This window comes from Heloderma suspectum, chromosome 1 (assembly GCF_057233095.1).
Source record: "Heloderma suspectum isolate Gila_16-S chromosome 1, 16-S_ref, whole genome shotgun sequence".
NCBI classification, from domain to species: Eukaryota; Metazoa; Chordata; class Lepidosauria; order Squamata; family Helodermatidae; genus Heloderma; species Heloderma suspectum.
Genome location: NC_139458.1, coordinates 242159595 through 242178476, shown reverse-complemented (window position 1 = coordinate 242178476; position 18882 = coordinate 242159595). Strand labels below are relative to the sequence as shown.

General features: G+C 42.8%; 1 protein-coding gene across 17 annotated transcripts in view; it reads right to left on the bottom strand.

The window, feature by feature from the left end:
• The window catches only part of SUPT3H (SPT3 homolog, SAGA and STAGA complex component), a 479638-nt gene that overhangs the window by 223075 nt on the left and 237681 nt on the right, over positions 1–18882 (bottom strand). For 13 of the 17 annotated variants that reach the window (XR_014786036.1, XR_014786057.1, XR_014786040.1 and 10 more), the window contains one exon: positions 10780–10864. The exons of the other annotated variants lie outside the window; for them this stretch is intronic. Coding sequence is in view for 10 of the 13 variants with exons in the window: in XM_084822165.1 (XP_084678291.1) it covers positions 10780–10864 (85 nt within the window). In the remaining 3 variants the exon portion in view is untranslated. The remainder of the gene's footprint in view (positions 1–10779; positions 10865–18882) is intronic. 17 annotated transcript variants of the gene reach the window in all.

The following is an 18882-nucleotide window of genomic DNA, read 5'->3' as shown; positions in this document are numbered from 1 at the left end:
AATCTGTCTAATCCCCCTTTAAAGCTGCCCTATTATTATTTTTATTACTATTACTATTATTGTTATTTCATTTCTATACCGCCCAATAGCCGAAGCTCTCTGGGTGGGTCACAACAATTCACAATAATTACAAACCACAATTAGAATGTTACAATAAAACATAGTAGTTGGTGGCCATCCCTACATGTTGTGTTGTTTACGTGTTGTGTGAAAAGTGCTTCCTTTTTGCAGTTCTCAATCTCCCACCATTCAGCTTCATTGGATAACCCCAGGTTCTAGTACCCCAGGTTCTTCCCCCAAAGAACTCCCTAGTTGCTGCTCATGTTCACTTGCTTTGGATTGTGAGCTCCATAGGACTGGGAGGTTACCTATAGAGCTCTGTAGCTTCTGGCCCTGCCACCAACTAGCTCAGTGACTCACCTCAACAAGCAGAAGCCCATCCCACTAGAACTACAAACATACAGCTAAGGAAGAACAATCCATCCATCAACAACAGACGCAATAACTAGAGATGTGAAGATCCGGAAAAATTCGGAAAAAAAGTTTCTTTTCCATTTTTTTTCCAAGGACCGTTTTTGTTTTTTTCTGAAAAACTGAACAGCTTTGGGTTATGAAATATTTTCTTTTAGAATTTAAGACAAAATATTTATATATTGTTATCCAGCCTTTACTCCCCCCCAAAAAAAATGATTTCTAAAAACAATGTAATAAGAACACTTCTATAAAAAGACTAGAGATGTAAAATGTCTGTAAATAATGAAGCCATAGGGAATTTTTTAAAATCCTCTCTGTAAGATTCCTAGCATAGTTAGTTCTTTCATTCCTTATTAAAATTATTGATCTAAAATATATTTTACTGATTGACATTTATGCTCAGTTTCCCAACATGTGAGCAGAGTTGCCACTGTGCATTCCTGACAGTAAATGTGAATTCTTTAACAGCTTTAGTTTTGTTCTATAGAGTCCTGTGTTTCTGATGCCGTAAGCAGCCATTTAATGTAATTCTAATCTATTCAGAAAATTACAAATTTACTGAGTTTACTTAAAAAAAATTAAAATATAAGGATAATTTTATGAGCAAACTAAGTTATACATAAAATAACTTTAGGAACACAAAGGCTGCTTTACATCCCTAAAGCAGCCCTCCCCAACCTGGTGCCCTCCAGATGTTTTGGACTACAGTGCCCAGCATTCCTGACCATTGGTCACGCTGTTGGAGGCTGATGGGAGCTGACCAAAATACCTGGAGGGCACCAGGTTGGGGAAGGCTGTCTTAAAGCAACAAAATTATTTTAGATCTGTAAAGGGTGCTAAAAAATAAGTATTGCTTATTTTTCAATTTTTCCAGTTTTTCTGAAACCCCCCTCAGTTATACAATTGAGTAAACAAGCAAGGAAAGGGAGTGAATTAGCCCTGCCCATCGTCACTTTTGTCGTTCCTGTATCCATGAAGGCTCTCCATACTGTTTTGAACACTGATTTTCCATGAGTACAGGGCTACAGAAATGCATGTGGAGGGGTGGGGCTACTGCGCTCCCTCTCCTCGTGTGTTTATTCAGTTTTATAATGCCTGAATAAGGCTAATGTCAGAACTGAAACAGTTCCAAAAACACCAAGGAGCCTCAAGCAAGAAGCTGGAGCATCTCCCCTATGAGAGAAGGTTACAACAACTGGGATTGTTTAGCCTGAAAAAAAGGCGGGTAAGGGGAGACATGATAGAGGTACACAAAATTGTGCATGGTGTGGAGAAAATGGTTAGAGAGACATTTTTCTCCCTCTCTCACAATACTAGAACCCAGGGTCATCCTATCAAGCTGATTGGTGGGAGATTCAGGACAGATAAAAGGAAGTGCTTCTTCACACAGCGCAGAGTTAAACTATGGAATTCATTACAACCAATGTGGATGGCTTTAAAAGGGGGTTAGATAAATTCCTGGAGGAGAACGCTATCAATGGCTACAAGTCTTGATGTTATGTGCTGCCTTCAGTATCAGAAGCAGTAAGCCTGAGTACAGCAGTTGCTGGGGAACATGGGCAGAAGAGTGCCATTGCTCTCATGCCCTGCTTGTGGTTTCCTGGTTGACAGCTGGTTGGCCACTGTGTAAACAGAATGCTGGACTGGATGGACTCTTGGTCTGATCCAGCATGGCTCTTCTTATGTTCTTAAGCCACACACACTCCCCGCTTGGCCTCTTCCACAAGTCCTATGTAAATCTCCGTTTGCTGCTCCTGTTTGCTTGCTCTGGATCACAAGCTCCTTGGAACTGGGAGGCTACTTATGCAGCTGTAGGGTGGCTGCTTGAGGTGAGTCACCCCAGCTCAGTGACTCAGCTCAAGCAGAAACCCCTCCTATCAGGACCATGTGCTAAAGCACATGGCAGCAGCCCTCTTTACCTCTTCCACTACAGCCACGTAAAACTTCATTTGCTGCTCCTGTTCGTTCATTCCTGAATGCCCTAGCTTTTGATGGTAATGAGTATAATCCATCCCCTCCTGTGCAGTTCTGCACCTGGAAGGGGATTTCCACTAGCCTCCCTTTAACTACTACTGAGTGCACAGCAACATGCCCTGCCATTACCTGGAATCATGCCCAGCACTGCATGAGTAGTCAATACGCACAGACTGAGGTAGCTGGATTTCACTAAAGGAAGCACTCAAGTTCCTTTGTCGATACTAGCCAGGCACACTGAAGTGCGCTCAACACTGCATGTCGATTAATGCAGTCCCATTGGTAGAGGCGTTCAGAGCACCGTCTGACCTCGTTTTATTGGATGAATTTCAGTTATTGAGGCCCGAGGATGTGGACAAGGTGCTTGCCCAAGTCTGGTAGACCACTTGTGTGCTTGACCCTTGTCCTTCATGGCTTATTACATCAAATAAGGAGGGGATGTCTGACTGGGTCCAGGAAGTTGTAAATTCCTCCTTGAAAGAGGGAGTGGTGCCGGCTGCTTTAAAAGAGGCGGGAATCAGGCCTCTCCTGAACAAGCCTAACTTGGACTTGGAGGACATTAATAACTATAAGCCGGTGGCCAACATCCCCTTCCTGGGCAAGGTGCTGGAGCGGGTGGTTGCGGGACAACTCCAGGCACTCTTGAATGAAACGGATTATCTAGATCCATTTCAATCAGGCTTCAGGCCTGGTTTTGGAATGGAAACTGCCTTGATCACCCAGGGGGATGATTTCTACCAGGAGAGGGACTGGGGGAGTGAGACCCTGTTGATTTTCCTGGACCTCTCAGCGGCTTTCAATACCATCAGCCATGGTATACTGGATAGTCTGGGTTGGGAGCTGGAGGCACTACACTGCCGTGGTTCCGCTCCTATTTGAACAGCCAATTCCAGAAGGTGGCACTGGGGGATTATTGCTCTGGGCCATGGCAATTATGCCATGGGGTTCCAGAGGGCTCTATTTTATCCACTATGCTGTTCAACATCTACATGAAACCACTGAGGGAGGTTATCCGGAGTGGCTGGATATACCATCAATATCCAGATGACACCCAGCTCTACGTCTCTTTTTCATCAAACCCAGGTAAGGCAGTGGCTGTTCTGAATCAGTGCCTGGGCAGAGTAATGGACTGGATGAGGACCAATAAACTGAAACTCAATCCAGACAAGACGGAGGTAACTGTTAGTGGGTGGTTTGTCTGCCCGGCTAGGTGATATTCAACCTGTTCTGGAGGGGGTTGCACTCTCCCTAACGGTTGAGGTTCATAGTTTGGGGATGTTCTTGGACCCAGAACTGTCACTTGAGGCCTAGGTGAACTTAGTGGCACAGAGCACTTTTCATGAGCTTGGGCTGGTATACCAGCTACGCACTTATCTCGACAGAGATAGCCTAGCTACATTTATTCATGCTCTGATAATCTTTCATCTGGATTACTGCAATGTATTATACTTGGGGCTGCCTTTGAAAACGGTCTGGAAACTTCAGATAGTCCAAAATAGTGCAGCAAGATTATTAACAGGGACTGGCCAATGAGATCACATTATGCCAGGACTTTTCCAGCTGCACTGGCTGCCACCCCATTTCCGGGCCTGATTCAAAGTGCTGGTGTTACCATTCAAAGCCCTAAACGGCTTGGGGCCAGGTTATCTGAAGGATTGCCTCCTCCCATATGTGACTGCCCAGATCCTAAGATCATCCTCAGGGGTCTTTCTCCAGGAGCCCCCTCCAAAGGAAATGAGGCAGGTGGCTACCAGGAAGAGGGCCTTTTCTGCGGTGGCCCTAAGGCTGTGGAATGAGCTCCCTAGAGAGGTTCACCTGGCACCTATGTTGTACTCCTTCTGGTGCCAGGTGAAGACCATTTTATTCTCCCAGTATTTTAGCATTTTAGCTTTCTAGTCTTTTAGCTTTGGTGTTTTAAATCCGTATTTTAAATCTCTGCATTGCTGCTAGGTTTTATTCTGGTTGTACTGTGGTTTTAAGCTTTCATATTTTATATTGTTTTATGCTGCGCTTTGTGGTTTTAATTTCTGTGAACCGCCCAGACAGCTTTGGCTGTTGGGTGGTATAGAAATGAAATGAATGAACAAATGAATTAATGAATAATGTGTACTGTCTGGCCTAGGGCCAGTGGATTAGGGAAGCCCTATTGGGATTTCTTTCCAAATGAACAGTAGATTGTGCCACCTGTTACACACACATACACATGCGCGCGCGTGTGTGTGTGTGTGTGTATATATATATATATATATTCTCAGTATAATATTATATAGTGATATATAATATCTATAATGATATATAATATCTATAATATTATAGATATTATAATAATCACTATAATAATCAGAGGCAAAAAATAAACTTTTGTGATAATATATATTTCAAAGTATAGAACTAATATGGTCCAGAGTAACATTACTGCTTCTCTCCTCATTCCATAGTCACTCAATTATGTTATTTCTGTGCCTTCTTTTTTACTTTTACTTTTGTGTGATCAATCATTAGGCACACTAGTATTTATTTTTTTAGAAAGAACATACAATTCTCCCTTAAATGTAGACAACCAAAGCATAAGCAACATGACAGCATACTTTTTAAAGTGTGATGGTGATGTTTTGAGAAAGGTATTGCCTTAGCCTCGCCAGCAAGTCATTAATAGCAAAATTAAGGCTGCAGTCCTGTACGCGCTTACTTGGGAGTAAGCACCATGGAATTCAATGGGGCTTACTTCTGAGTAGACATGTATAGGATTGCACTGTACATATTCGAAAACAAAGAAACACTAAACACTAGGTGTCAGTGTAAGAAATGGAAAAAATATAAAAAACCTGTTGTTTCCAATCAGGTGGATAAGCTAAAAAACAAGAAACAGCTGTGACCACATTTGCTTGTAACTGCATAATACTGTTAACAAGCCAATCTTCCTTAAAAAAAACTGAATCCCAAACCATCAGGTTCACTTGAAATCATATCAGTTGAGTATTGGAAGCTACAATGATTTCTCTCTATTAAATGCCACTGAAGTGGTTGTAAAAAATACACCCAAGTACCTTACAACATTAGGCATTAATTTAATCTGTCAATGCTTGTCAAGGGTGCATTCAGATGGCAGCTGACCCTACCAAGTATAGCACAAAGAAAGTACCTTTGGGAGGAATAATCTGGCACATGGTTTTAGAGCTACAATTGATCATTTGGAATGCACTACCCCTGATGATCCTGCTCGTCCATTTGGATTGGCATTGTCCCGGTATGGTCAAATGTGCTGGTTTCAGTATGCCTGATTATGCAGAACTGTTATCTGCAATCATCATATACTGTGAAATAACCTGAAATATAACTAATTCCTCAGCACACTGTCTTCATCTGGGCACAACTAACACATGAAATGAAAGATGGGTCGTTTCCAGAAATGGCAGCACTTGGTGTTGGTTTTAACCTTTAAAGCCCTAAACAGCTTAGGACCTGGCTACCTAAGGGACCACCTGTCTCATTACGAACCTGTCAAGTTACCAAGACCTGCAAGAGAGGCCCTCTTCAGGACACCATTGCCCGCAAATACTATTGTTCAGGCATCCATGAAAGGGCTTTCTTCTGTGTTGCTCACAAACTGTGGAATGCGCTTCCTCAAGAACTACAATTAGCTCCCGCTCTCTTAGGGTGTGAAGGAGCATCCTCTTAATTTAGCTTTTTAAATTATGTAATTGTTTTAATGTTTTGCAGTTCTTAACTTTTTTGTTGTATTAAGGTTTTATTGCGTACTTGTTGTTTACTACTGTGAATGCTGCTCAGCGAATGAAAGGGATCCTTCTGTTCACAACAGTGAGTCAGACCAGCATTGGTCTGACTCACTTTTGAGCATCCTCTGAAAACTAGACACCCCTATGGGCAGAACGGGGAGGTATTTTTTTGCTAATTTTCCCTGCTCCCTGCAGATTTTGGGGGGCATAGCAGGGAGGGGGAATTGCCATAGATCACTCTGCCCCCTTCCTCCTGCAAGCTGCTCCATGCAACTCTGGATCCAATCCAATATCCATCTAGAAATAAATTTGACTAGGAGTTTTCCTGAGTTCTTTTGTAATAAGTTAATTTGGGTATGAGAGCAACAGTCTTTTGTTTTCCAGTTAGTCATCAGTTCCAAATCTGTTTCATTGACTGGGCCCTTGAGATAACAGAACAATACTATTTTGGATTTTCACTTATCAAATAATTAGTCATTTCATTTATCATGGCCAGTACATTTTTCCAGAGACCTTGAATTAATGGGAAAAACAAAAATAAAAACAAGAACGAAGAAATGTGTCAAACTACAGCGCCAATTAAGAACTAGTGTTTGATAAATACAACTAAATCTACTCAGTGTTAAGCACTACTGATACTGAGCTTTGAAGGTCTTTTCTTCTAAATTGGCAGATAATCTTGGAAACATATTTCCACATCCAAATCCACCCTATTATAGCATTTACCCTTTCAAGCACCTTTAAAAATACTTTTAAAATTATGGAGATTTTCATTTTTTAAAAAACCTATTTGATAGCTATCAGGACAGAAACAAACAATTTTTATGCATTTCTCATTTCTTGAATTATCATATGGTTTAGAAAAACATAATGCCAATTGCCACTCCCTCCTGCTGTGACATCCTGATAAATGAAAATATGCCTTTTTGTAGGATTTTTGTATCTCCCAACTTGGTTCTTCACCAAGACAGGTGTGCCATAAGTCTGCAGCACCGCAGATATGTTTAACTGACTGTACAGTAGGAACAGAATGAATACTCCAAGGATTTTGCCCAGATGGTTTTTGTGACCTCCTTTATCCATTCATGTAAACACACCATATTTTCCGGTTTGCTGAGTTGTATATACACTCTACGACTTTGTACTAAGCCGGAATGTTTAGTTAGCCAGAAGATTGTTTCCATCCTGAGATTCATTAGATCCCTATGGGAACTCCACTTCCTTTATTTTATACAATCACAACGTATATTAGTTTGTCCTATTTTGATAACCCCTTTAATTAATGTCCTGCACAGGAAGCTTTATTACTTCTTTAAACAATCTCATAAAACAAGGGCTTTTCCTGGTACTGGGTTGGCAAGAATTGACAGCTGCAAATAACTTTCTAAAGATGGCTGAACAGTATTTTACATGTACTACTCGACACCAGTTAATTTCTGATGATTAACACACTGTCCCCCTTTTCTTCTTCTTTGTTTTGAGAAAAATTGAAGAGACGCACAGAATTACAGCCCATATCATTAGTTCACAAATAGAAACGTCTGCCTTCATTAAGGTTTACTAACTCTAGATATCTGACAGTAGAGGAAAAGTCACATTTATATTTTAAAGTACTGAAGAGACTCTGAGGCTCAGTTCAGACATCACATCAAACCACAGTGGGAACCATAGTTAAGACCCTACATCATGGCTTAACCTTTGAGATTTAAAGCAAACAAATCCTAGTTTAGAGCTGCTTCTCTCTTTTTCGTTTCCTATCTACTCAGAATTCCACTTCACAGGTTCCACTTCTCATCGCCATATGAGCAGCAGTCTCTTGAAGTGGCACAATTTCCCTAACTATGATTTTTCGAGGTTTTGTGAACTCAGACATACCAGCAAACAAGTTGTACTTTGCAAACCAGTTTAAAACTGTGGTTTTTTAGGGATGTCGGAGAATTTCTCCACGAATCTCTGGGAGGCCGAATGCCAACGCATTCGGCCCCCCGAAATTGGTGGGGAAATTCTCCGACACCCCCCCCCAGGATGGGACTTACCTCTGTCGAATGTCCCTCTCGGCGGCGGGTCCCGGCAGCGTTTCGGCGGGGGCCAGTCTTCTGACCGGCCGCCGCCACTTCCCAGTAAAGTAAAAAAAAAAAAGTGATAGGCTACATAACGATTTACGTAGCCTATCGTGGCTAGATTTTAAAAGTCAGCCGTGATAGGCTACGTAAATCTTTACGTAGCCTATCACGGCTGACTTTGAAAAAAAAGTGCGTATGCAAATGGCGGCACCCATGGGCGCCGCCATTTGCGTTCCTTATTTGGGCACGGGTAGTCTACGTAAACATTTACGTAGACTACGGCGAAAATAAGGGCAACGTAAATAGCCCTTTGCCCAAATATGGAACGCAAATGGCGGCGCCCATGGGCGCCACCATTTGCATATGTGCTTCCCCCCCCCCAAAGTCAGCCGTGATAGGCTACGTAAAGATTTACATAGCCTATCACGGCTGACATTGAAAATCTAGCCGTGATAGGCTACGTAAATCGTTACGTAGCCTATCACTTTTTTTTTTTTTTTTACAATTTACTTTTTTATTTCGCGGCTGGGGAGACGGGGCGCTCCCCCCCAGCCAGAATTTCGGCCAGGAGGGGCGGGGCACCTCCCTCCCTGCCAAGAATTTCGGAGGGAGAAACGGAGCGCCTCCCCCCCCCACCGAAAACAGCTGCGGGACCAGGTAAGGGACTTTCGTCCATCCTTAGTTTTGATATCCTGGTTTGGCAGACCCTTAGTTTGTAAACGGACACAGCTTCAGACATTGCACCAAGCTATGGTGTCACTTTAGAAATCATTGTTTGGCATTATGTCTAAATGCAGTCCATGGCTGATATCATAAGCATGCATACCTGGAAGTTATTAAAAATCAACAACTTTGCATCTATATTCCAAAAATGTATTTAAGATTCTTATGTAACAATGCATATGAAATATGTATGTAATAAAGAATATGAAAGCAAAAATGCAGAAAATTCGGGAAAAGCCTATATTAAACTCAAATTAGTCGTTATTGCTATATGTCTGTTGATCTTCTACACTTGATCAGTTTTCATTTTTCATGAAAGGAATATTACTGATAATTAAAACTGATCAATATTTCACATGTCCATATTAAATACATACTGAGAAATTAGAACTGAAATGCTAATGAGATATTGGCTGGGTTTGGACACAACACTAGACCATGATTTGTTTAGCTTAACTCTGGCTTGTTTGTATGTCCAAACACACCTCAGACAACCAACTATGGTTTGCCTGGGGTCAAAAAATGTTTTGAAACTGATGGTTTGAAGCTGGTTTGTGAATCTTAGCTTCTGTTAATTGTGGTTTGTCTTTACATCCAAAGTAATTATCCTGGCTTAATCCTAATTTGTTGTGTCACTTCATCCCTGCTTTCGCTGACCTCTCCATCCCTCCCCACTCTGCCCAACTCTTTGTTTCTTTAAGCAATTTGTCTCAGAAATACCATGTGCTGTTGATGGTAACAAATGAACCTTGGCTGATATCAAACTGCCATGGTTCCTGGCTCTGCTCTCCACCAAAGGTTCTGGTGGCAAAAGGAGACCCTGGAGGGCAGACGTTCTACAGAGTCTTCTTCCCAGTGTATCAGGTATTCCTGCTGCCTCTGCTGCTCTGGGCAGATAGCATCAGTGGCTCCCAACACTGACAACACTTAGAGGTAGTGGATGTTGGAGGCACTCTGTGTACACAGTCTTCTCCCCAGTCCTCCTGGTGATGCTACTTCACCAAGCCCACAGTAGTAGCCATGGGAAAAATAGCCCCACCCTCCAGAAATATCAGGCTTATGCTCAGCAGCCACGTATTTTCAGTCTCTGAGGGGGAGGGGTTTCCTCACTCAGGTTGATGCCCAACTGCTGTGGCTCCTGGTGCTTCTCAAGGACCACAGCAACAAATGAGGCCTGTGGGTGGGGGAAGGGAGTTCTTCAGAGTCCTTTACCCAGTCCACCAGGTATTCGTGCTATTCCGCATTTCCTGAAGGGTGCAGACGCTCATTTTCTGAGGGGGGTGTCTAGGTTTATTTATTTATTACATTTCTATACCACCTTTTCTTTAAGGAGCCCAACCTAGTGTACATGATCCTCCTCTCTATTTTATCCTGACAACAACACTGTGAGGTAGGTTAGGCTGTGAGTTAGTGACTGGTCCAAAGTCACCCAGTGAGCTTCATGGCAGACTGGGGACTAGAACCTGGGTTGCACCAGTCCTAGTCCAACTGTTTAACTGCTACACCACACTGGCTCTGGATTCATACTAATTACTCAAGAAAAGTGTGTGTGGCAATTGCATACATTTCCTGGTGTGTTAGCACATGCATGTCACAGACAAGACACATTATATCTGGCTTGGGTAAGATTTCCCAGCCTGACTTCTGCATCCTTTGGATGTAGCAAATAGAGAATCCACAACTCATTCTGTTGGTAACAGCCATTCATGGAGTAAGTTATAACTTCCATTATAACTTTCCCACCTTGCCACATACTGGTCTCTGACTGGAATCGTGGAACTTCTACTTTGATTTTTAAAATATCTTACCAAATTAATCAGCTGAGTGTGGACAACATCTTCCACCAATACTGCAGACTCATGTAGAGGCCTACGAGCATCTCCTAAGGAAAACCTAAAAGGCAAGTATTAAGAATTACCAAATGCCACACACACACACACAAAACACATACACACAGAAAAAATCTCTCTGTGTTAAAATAGTAATGAAAAGGAATTAGACTATACGATACAAATGAATTGTAAGAATAGAACACATTACAAATTAAATATGACAACCAATAGAAGAATTTAATTTGAAATTATTGCACAAATTATCTCTAATAGTTCTGTATTTTCACTAACCTAGACTGAACTATTTACTTTGGACATTTATATCCCACCCTGCAACAAGTTCTCAATGCAGCTTACATAATCACAGAAATAATTAAAATACAATTAGAAATTAGGACAAATTAAAATAAAACAGCCCCCCCCCCCCCAATATAGAGGTCTTTAATGTCATTACAGTGCCAGGCAAAGTAGATCCTGAATCATCCCGAAAGGCTGCACTGTATGGCAGTGTGAAGGTACAATGGTGGTAGAGGACCATCAGCACCACAGAGTATGCTCAATAATGAGCTCTCATTTGTGTTCAGTCAGATTCATATTGAGTTTTCCCCCAACTTGTGTTCTAGTTGTCTCCTGGCCTGTTTCATTGCCTTCAGCTCCAGCATATACCAAGGAGGTGAACAGACTTTGCTCACTGGGAGAGGGCTCTTAGGAGTGGCCATATCAACAGCCAAGAGCAACTCCGCATTCTACAGAGTAATGAGGGCATCCACAAAAGCACTATAAACCCCTGAAGCTCCTCCAGAATTCACCTGATTTCATCAGTCTCCAGGGGCGGACCATTCTAATAGGTTCCCCACACCTGTAGAGAAAAATGGCTACCATTAGTCTAAACCTCAACAAGGAGTGATCTGACCATGACAACTGTTGTTGTTGTTGTTCAGTCGTTCAGTCGTGTCCGACTCTTCGTGACCCCATGGACCATAGCACGCCAGGCCTTCCTGTCCTGCGCTCTCTCCCGGAGCGTGCTCAAGTTCATACTCATTGCATCGGTGATGCTATCTAGCCATCTCATCCTCTGCCGTCCCCTTCTCCTTTTGTCTTCGGTCTTTCCCAGCATCAGGGTCTTTTCCAGGGAGTTTTCTCTTCACATTAGGTGGCCAAAATACTGGAGCTTCAGCTTCAGTATCTGTCCTTCCAATGAGCACTCAGGGTTGATTTCCTTTAGGATGGACTGATTTGACCTCCTTGCAGTCCAGGGGACTCGTAAGAGTGTTCTCCAGCACCACAGTTCGAAAGCATCAATTCTTCGGCGCTCAGCCTTCCTTATAGTCCAGCTCTCACAGCCATACATTACTACTGGGAAAACCATAGCTTTGATTAGACGGACCTTTGTCGCCAAGGTGATGTCTCTGCTTCTTACTATGCTGTCTAGGTTGGCCATAGCTTTCCTCCCAAGGAGCAAGTGTCTTTTAATTTCATGGCTACAGTCACCGTCTGTGGTGATCTTGGAGCCCAAGAAAATAAAATCTGTCACTGCTTCCATTTCTTCCCCTTCTATATGCCAGGAAGTGATAGGGCCAGATGCCATGATCTTCGTTTTTTTAATGTTGAGTTTCAAACCAGCTCTTGCACTCTCCTCTTTCACCCTCAACAAGAGGCTCTTGAGATCCTCTTCGCTTTCTGCCATTAGGGTGGTATCGTCTGCATATCGGAGGTTGTTGATAATTCTCCCGGCAATCTTAATTCCGACCTCTGATTCATCCAACCCAGCATTTCTCATGATGTACTCTGCATATAAGTTAAATAAGCAGGGTGACAATATGCAGCCTTGTCATACTCCTTTCCCAATTTTGAACCACTTGGTTGTTCCATGTCCGGTTCTTACTGTTGCTTCTTGACCCTCGTACAGGTTTCTCAGGAGACAGGTAAGGTGGTCTGGTACTCCCATCACTTTCAGAATTTGCCACAGTTTGTTGTGATGCACACAATCAAAGGCTTTAGTGTAGTCAATGAAGCAGAAATAGACGTTTTTCTGGAATTCTCTTGCTTTCTCCATGATGCAGCGAATGTTGGCGATTTGATCTTTAGTTCCTCTGCCTCTTCGAAACCCAGCTTGTACTTCCGGTAGTTCTCGGTTCGCATACTGCTGAAGCCTAGCTTGTAGGATTTTGAGCATAACCGTGCTGGCATGTGAAATGAGCACAATTGTGCGATAATTTGAACACTCTTTGGCGTTGCCCTTCTTTGGAATTGGAATGTAAACTGACCTTTTCCAGTCTTGCGGCCATTGTTGAGTGTTCCAAATTCGTTGGCATATTAAATGCAGCACTTTTAACAGCATCATCTTTTAGGATTTTAAATAGCTCAGCTGGAATACTGTCATCTCCGCTAGCTTTGTTGTTACTAATGCTTCCTAAGGCCCACTTGACTTCCCTCTCTAGGATGTCTGGCTCAAGTTCAGTGACCGCACTATCATGGCTATCAGGGACATTAAGATCTTTCCGGTATAGTTCTTCTGTGTATTCTTTCCACCTCTTCTTAATCTCATCGGCTTCTGTTAGGTCCCTGCCTTCTTTGTCCTTTATCATACCCGTCTTTGCACAAAACGTTCCCTTGAGATCTCCAATTTTCTTGAAGAGACCTCTAGTCTTTCCCATTCTGTTGTTTCCCTCGATTTCTTTGCATTGTTCATTTAAGAAGGCCTTCTTGTCTCTCCTTGCTATTCTCTGGAACTCTGCATTCAGTTGGATATATCTTCCCCTTTCTCCCTTGCTTTTCGCTCCCCTTCTTTCCTCAGCGACTTGTAAAGCCTCATCAGACAGCCACTTGGCTTTCTTGCATTTCTTTTTCTTTGGGATGGATTGAGTTGCTGCCTCCTGAACAATGTTACGGACCTCCGTCCATAGTTCCTCAGGCACCCTGTCTATCAGGTCTAATCCCTGAAATCTATTCCTCACCTCCACTGTATATTCATAAGGGATATGATTTAGGTCATACCTGAATGGTTTAGTGGTTTTCCTTACGTTCTTCAATTTAAGCCGAAATTTTGCAAGAAGCAGCTCATGATCTGAGCCACAGTCAGCTCCAGGTCTTGTTTTTACTGACTGTATGGAGCTTCTCCATCTTTGGCTGCAAAGGACATAATCAATCTGATTTCGATATTGACCATCTGGTGATGTCCATATGTAGAGTCGTCTCTTGTGCTGTTGGAAAAGAGTGTTTGCTATGATCAGCGTGTTCTCTTGGCAAAACTCTATTAGCCTTTGTCCTGCTTCATTTTGTACACCAAGGCCATGCCTGCCTGTTATCCCAGTTATTTCTTGACTTCCTACTTTAGCATTCCAATCCCCTATGATGAAGAGGACATCTTTTTTTGGTGTTAGTTCTAGAAGGTGTTGTAGGTCTTCATAGAACCGATCAACCTCAGCTTCTTTGGCCTCAGTGTTTGGGGCATAGACTTGAATTACTGTGATGTTGAATGGTTTGCCTTGGATTCCTACTGAGATCATTCTGTCGTTTTTGAGATTGTACCCCAATACTGCTTTTCCCACCCTTTTGTTGACTATGAGTGCTACTCCATTTCTTCTGTGGGATTCTTGCCCACAATAGTAGATATGATGGTCACCTGAATTAAATTCGCCCATGCCTGTCCATTTTAGTTCGCTGATTCCCAAGATGTCGATGTTCAATCTTGCCATCTCATGTTTGACCACCTCCAGCTTACCTTGATTCATTGATCTGACATTCCAGGTTCCTAAACAATATTGTTCTTTACAGCATCGGATTTTCTTTTCACCACCAGACACATCCACAGCTGAGTGTCCTTTCGGCTTTGGCCCAGCCGCTTCACTCTTTCTGGCGCTACTTGGAAATACCCTCTGCTCTTCCCCAGTAGTATATTGGACACCTTCCGACCTGAGGGGCTCATCTTCCGGTGTCATCTCTTTTAGCCTTGTGATACGTTCCATGGGGTTTTCTTGGCAAGAATACTGGAGTGGGTTGCCATTTCCTTCTCCAGTGGACCACATTTTGTCAGAACTCTCCGCCATGACCTGTCCATCTTGGGTGGCCCTGCACGGCATAGCTTATGACAACTGACTTATCCAAAAATCCCCCACTACCTGACAACTATCCTCCAGTCCAGTCCAGAAAACCAAGAGTGTGTCCTGCTACATGTGTTTTGCAGATGACATATTTTGACAGCCACATGGTTGTCACAGTGGCCACAAAGTGCTGATAAGACAGTTTTGGCATAGATGTTGAGGTAATCCACAATAGCCACCCTAGGAGACCTCGACACAGGGCCAGTTCCAGGCTTGGGTGGGCCCATCCATGGCCCCCTCCACCACTGACTGGGCCCTCAGTTCAGTAACTCCTGCCACCCTTGGTGGAAGCAGTCCTCTTGCAGCTGCCATCAGCCTCCTCTCCTCCTCAGACTCTCATTTCCATAACTTCCCCTACCTGTGACTGCCATAATAGGGAATTAATGTTTCCTTCAGGTGGAGTTCGTAATCATAATGTGCAGCAGCAGTCATAACCACTCTACAGCAGTGCACAATGGGGAAGAAAGGGTGGGGGGAGGCCAGGTTAGTCCCATCCATGACTTTGTTGCAAAGTGTGTATGTGTGTGTGTGTGTGTATGCATGCGTGTGTGTGTGTAAAAAGGCATGGAACCTCAAAGCATCTGCAGAAATGTCTCGAGATGCATCCTATCTAGCATTTGGCTGCACATATTTATTTCTGCAAGAAGTAGCCTTGCCAAACCTTATATCAAGGTTATTAAAGGCTGGGGACTAACCAGGAAGTCTGGGATCTTCAGTGTGGCCTATGGCTCTGCTATGAAATATTTATGAATAGCAGTATATAAATGTTGAAGAAAAATAAAATTAATTAAGTCCTAATTTATAAGTGTTAAAAATAATACATAATACAAATATCACTCTCCACAAAATGTACTGAGCCATCTTCATAATAAAATTCAGAAAAAAGATCATGTCTTTAGTAGGGTGGAAAAGCTAACAAAGCAATGACTGATGCTACATGCTTCAGCATTAGTGTCACCCACTATTCTCTGCAAAGTGTGTAGGAGAGTGGAGTGAGGAGGACTGGACATGAGCACGACAGCACACTGAATTTGCCCTTTGCTAGCATTTTTTATCAAGGGAAAAGTTGTGGAATGAGCGTCAATGGCCAGTGGCCAAGGCTGGGGGAGACTTGGCTCACAGAGATGTTTAGACTACTAAGATTGCAGGGTGAGCAGTAGCACATGGGAAGAGGATTTAGAATTAGGGGTCTGTATGGAATGCACTGATAGAAGGATTCTGGCAGGCAAGATCTGGAAGGGTGGCACATTGGGACTGAGTGGTGAGGGGTATTCTTTAATTAGTGATCTTACCACTGGCCCCTTCCACATCAAGACTGAATCATCGGCTGTCTAGCTGTGGGACCTCAGAGCGTGGGAAGTGGCAGCCGGACGATACATAGGATGCATCGTACCGGCCTTTCTGACTTCCCTGCCCCGACACGCCCCCAGGAATGCCCTGTTTTTGCCATGCTGCATTCCTCTTCCGAGCGCAGAGCGCAGGGCCGTTCCGCACTGCCTACGAGACAGTGCGGGAGGGCGTGGAGGTCGGTTCTTAGAGGATCAAGCTATCCTATGGCCATCTAGCCGCTGACTAGTGCCCATAGGATTGCTCCCTAAACTAACCAACTTGCCTAACACCCCACATGTGAAACATGCATTGTTATTTTTTAAGAGAATGGGCCTAACCACCCAAAGTCCTTTTAAAAGTCTGACAAATACAGAAGGAAGAAGAAAGTCCCAATGCTGTGTTTGCAAAATAGCACTGAAGATTGAACTGACAGCAAACCACCATCAAAAGCCCCTCTAATAGGGAAAGTGTGATAGTATGGATAAACACTGGCTGAGGAACACCAGTTACACTAACTGAACCTCACTGACAGCAACAAACAATAAGGGAAAGTGCATTTCAGGTCAGAGTCTTTGTTAGGAATCCAGTTTTCGAAGTTGAAATGGAATGAATGACTTAAGAAATCCTCACTCCTTCTGATTGTAGTTAGCTACTTGCACATTCTCATCAGGGTACTTTTGCAGAGTTTTTGTTTTTCTTCTGTATACAAATGGATCTACAAGCATTTCAGTATTCTTATATTTAATCAAAATATTTGTGTTATTGTCTTTTAGTTCTAAAAGGCTTCCAGATAGAACTATTATAGATGCAAAGAAAGCACTTTCTATGTACCTGCAATCTAAAACATAAAGCATATTTTCTGAAAAGTGTTGGCATTTTAATATCTTCTTCTGTTTTGTCATATAAAAGAATTATCTGGGCAATATACAGCAATTATTCATAACAAAACATTATTTTACCCAGTGCATCTGTGATAACTTTCAACAGAGATAAAAGCTTTCACTAAAATAAAAAAGGAAAGGAAAGGAAAGCACAAATATCCTGGCACTCATACTTGAAATTAGGAATGAGCAACTGGGAGTCCAAAGGCTTCACATCTGGCCCTGAGCCAAGCCGTTAATTCCAAGAACTGCCTTATTATGCACCTCAGCTATTTTTTCCAAAGCAAGCCAAAACATAAAGGGGTCTTTAAACCCCTTCATTTGTAGTGTGAACAGCAACAGGCTGTCAGTATTAAAAAAAAATATGCAACACAACATCACTATATTGAGAATTTCTTCTGGATGTGGCAGCAGCAACGATGGGGAAACTTTCAGTGAGGTAATGACATATCATATCACATGTTTTGTATGCTGTTGGTGTTGTTTTTATTAGTAGAAAGGAGGTTTCAGCAGGAACCACAAGTCTCCTGTCATAATTGGTTCTAGCCTCAGTTGTGGAGCGTAAGAGAAAAATGCCAAAGCCCCATTATCAGTTCTCCTTTACACTTCTATGCTGCCCAATAGCCAAACCTCTCTGGGCAGTTCACAAGAATCAAAAGCCTAAAATACATCATAAAACATAATATGAAACCTTTAACACAAAAAAATTTAAAAGAATTTAAAACAGCTAAGAAAATTAACAATAAAAGACTAGAACCCAACATGACAACAGACATTTTTTTAAATGCCTTATCATACACTGTCAAATGCCTGAAAGGAAAGTCTTAATCTGGAACGAAAGTTAACAGTGATGACACCAGGCAGACCTCATTGGGGAGAGCATTCCACAGTTGGGGGGGGCCACCACTGAAAAGGCCCTCTCTCTTGTTGCCATTCTCTGAAATTCCCTCCCTCCTTTTATCCTAGCAACAGCCATCCTGCACCAAAGAGGGGTCATTAGCTGGTGTTTGTTTGTTAGGGGCCAGCAATGGCTGGGTATGTTGTAATGCCGGCACTGTCTGTGTCAAGGCCGGTGGCTCCAGGCGTTTTTTCAGGATTAGGTCCCCAAAAAAGCTGGCCAGAAAACAAGAGCATGGAGTGAGTGGCAAACTTATAAAGTTTGGTACTGTGATAAGTGCCGGTAACTGAGTGTCAGGCAGTTTAGAGACCATGTGACAATGTGTTGCATGGTTAGAGGTTGCCTTAGATCACTTTAGAAAGTGAAGGGAATGAGAATGTTGGTGATGAGTATGGTAACGTGGGTAGTCTCTAACCCTATATTCATAATGATGCTGTCTTGGCAGTGAATGGTCCTCATAATAATGTGAGAGAGACCTGTAGAAGTGGGGGATTCTATGGCTTTCCAAGTGATAAAGAAAACCTCCTGAAGAGGCCAAGGAAGCCATTGAATTCTGTACCACCCTGTGACTGGAGACCAGCCTTCAGAAGGTCGAAACTAGAGCTTAGCTTGCTATCTTCAATTTTTTGGCTGAAGCTACTCTTTTTTCCAACTGGTTTAGTTCGGCCAATTCTACAAGATGATTTTCAGTCAGTCTGGAAGCAAACCCTGCCTCAAAAGCTTCAGACATTTGGACTCTCCTGGGGCTAACTTACTGCTCCAGGATATGAGAAAGACAGGTTATCTAAAAGACTGTATTCTTCCCTATGAGCCTACTCGTGTCCTGAGATCTTCAGGGGAAGCCCTTCTCGCCATCCCGCGATCATCA